The sequence below is a fragment of the Camelina sativa genome, chromosome 13 (genome assembly GCF_030686135.1).
Source record: "Camelina sativa cultivar CO46 ecotype springtype chromosome 13, ASM3068613v1".
NCBI lineage: Eukaryota > Viridiplantae > Streptophyta > Magnoliopsida > Brassicales > Brassicaceae > Camelina > Camelina sativa.
Genome location: NC_141892.1, coordinates 26313376 through 26315040, shown reverse-complemented (window position 1 = coordinate 26315040; position 1665 = coordinate 26313376). Strand labels below are relative to the sequence as shown.

The 1665-nt window shown below is 44.8% G+C and overlaps 1 protein-coding gene across 1 annotated transcript; it reads right to left on the bottom strand.

Annotated features, from left to right (window-relative positions):
• Positions 1 to 476: 476 nt before the first annotated feature.
• Positions 477 to 1454, bottom strand: LOC147930047 (uncharacterized). The gene is made up of 2 exons (XM_087480847.1): positions 884 to 1454; positions 477 to 778 (listed from the first exon to the last, which is right to left on the bottom strand). The coding sequence occupies exons 1-2, from the start codon at positions 1452 to 1454 to the stop codon at positions 477 to 479; spliced, it is 873 nt and encodes a 290-aa protein (XP_087336973.1).
• Between the last annotated feature and the right edge of the window lie 211 nt (positions 1455 to 1665).

Sequence of the window (1665 nt, the reverse complement as noted above, 5' to 3'; positions counted from 1 at the left end):
ACGTTTTTTTTTTTTTTTTTTTTTTTAACTTTGCGAAGTTAGACTTCGGCTTTTTGATACGAAGTAAGACTTTGGTTGCTTTGATACGAAGTAAGACTTCGGTTGCTTTGATACGAAGTAAGACTTCGGTTTTTTTTTAATTCTGCGAAGTTAGACTTCGGCTTTTTGATACGAAGTAAGACTTCAATTTCTTTGACACGAAGCAAGACTTCGGTTTTTTTATTCTACGAGGTTAGACTTCGGCTTTCTGATAATGATCGACCATTCTTAATAAAAAGTTTGAGAAAACTTTCGATTTTATTAAAAATGGATAGCTGGACCCGAAACGGGGTGCCTACGTACCCTTATCGGGATCAAGCCAACCGTAGTTTGATACAAAATTATTTAAGCTAATTATAAAAATGTTTGAGATTCAAGGAGTTCCACGATCTCGGAACTGGTTTCCCATTTGAATCTTCCAGTTGATAGACTCCGTTTCACACTTCGCGAATGATTTTATACGGTCCTTCCCAATTGATTCCCAGTTTCCCTGCATTAAGCTCTTCAGTGTTTTCATGGACCTTTCGTAGGACTAAGTTGCCGATTGTTAAAGGTCTACCTCGGACCTTGGAGTTACAATAGCATGCCACAGCGTTATGGTAATTCTGCATCCGAACCAAAGCTTGGTCCCGACGTTCGTTGATGACGTCCAACGTGTCTTGCAAGAATTCCTTGTTCTCTAAGGCTCGAAGTGGGTTTAAGGTCGTGCGAACTCCGGGCACTTTGAGATCAGCTGGGACTACAACATCAACACCATAGACCAAGGAAAAGGGTGTTTCGTTAGTAGCTCATCGTGGCATGGTTCGGATTGCCCAGAGCACAACTTGCAGTTCGTCCGGCCAACGCCCCTTGCGAGAGTCCAACTGTTTTTTTAAATTTGCCAGTATAACCTTGTTCATTGCTTCGGCTTGCCCGTTTCCTTGCGGGTAGCGAGGAGTTAACTTACTAAGCCGTATTTTCCATTTCGCACAAAAGCCCTCAAACTGCAAAGAGATAAATTGTGGTCCGTTGTCTGTGATGATTTTGTACGGAACTCCGTATCTGTAGATTATGCCTTTCAGCACGAACTGTTCTACTTGCTCGCTCGTCACAGCTACGTAAGCTGCTGATTCCACCCACTTGGAAATGTAATCGGTAAGGGCCAGAACGTACTGGACCCCGCCTGGTCCCCGGTGTAAGGGGCCAATTATGTCCATAGACCACCTCATGAATGGGTAGGGTGCCGACACAGAGGACAAGAGCTTGGTAGGCTGATGGATCGATGGTGCGTGCTTTTGACACTTTTCATAGGTTCGGTAGTACTCCTCGTAGTCGGCGAGCATAGTGGGCCAGAAGTAACCCTGTCTCTTAATCTTGAAGGCCAGAGTTCGACCTCTTGAGTGATTTTCATTGGGACCGTTGTGAACGGCTCGCATTAAAGTTGCGGGTCTTCACCAGCGACACACATTAAATAGGGACCAGTCATACTTCAGTGCAGAAGAGCTCCGTTGGAGATGCAATAGCGTGCACTGACAATTTTAACTTTCCTGACGGCCCACTTATCAGTTGGGAGATCTCCCTTATCTAAATAATCCCAGATCGAGCTCCGCCAATCATCAGCCCCACAATTGTCGGTGGTCGTATTGC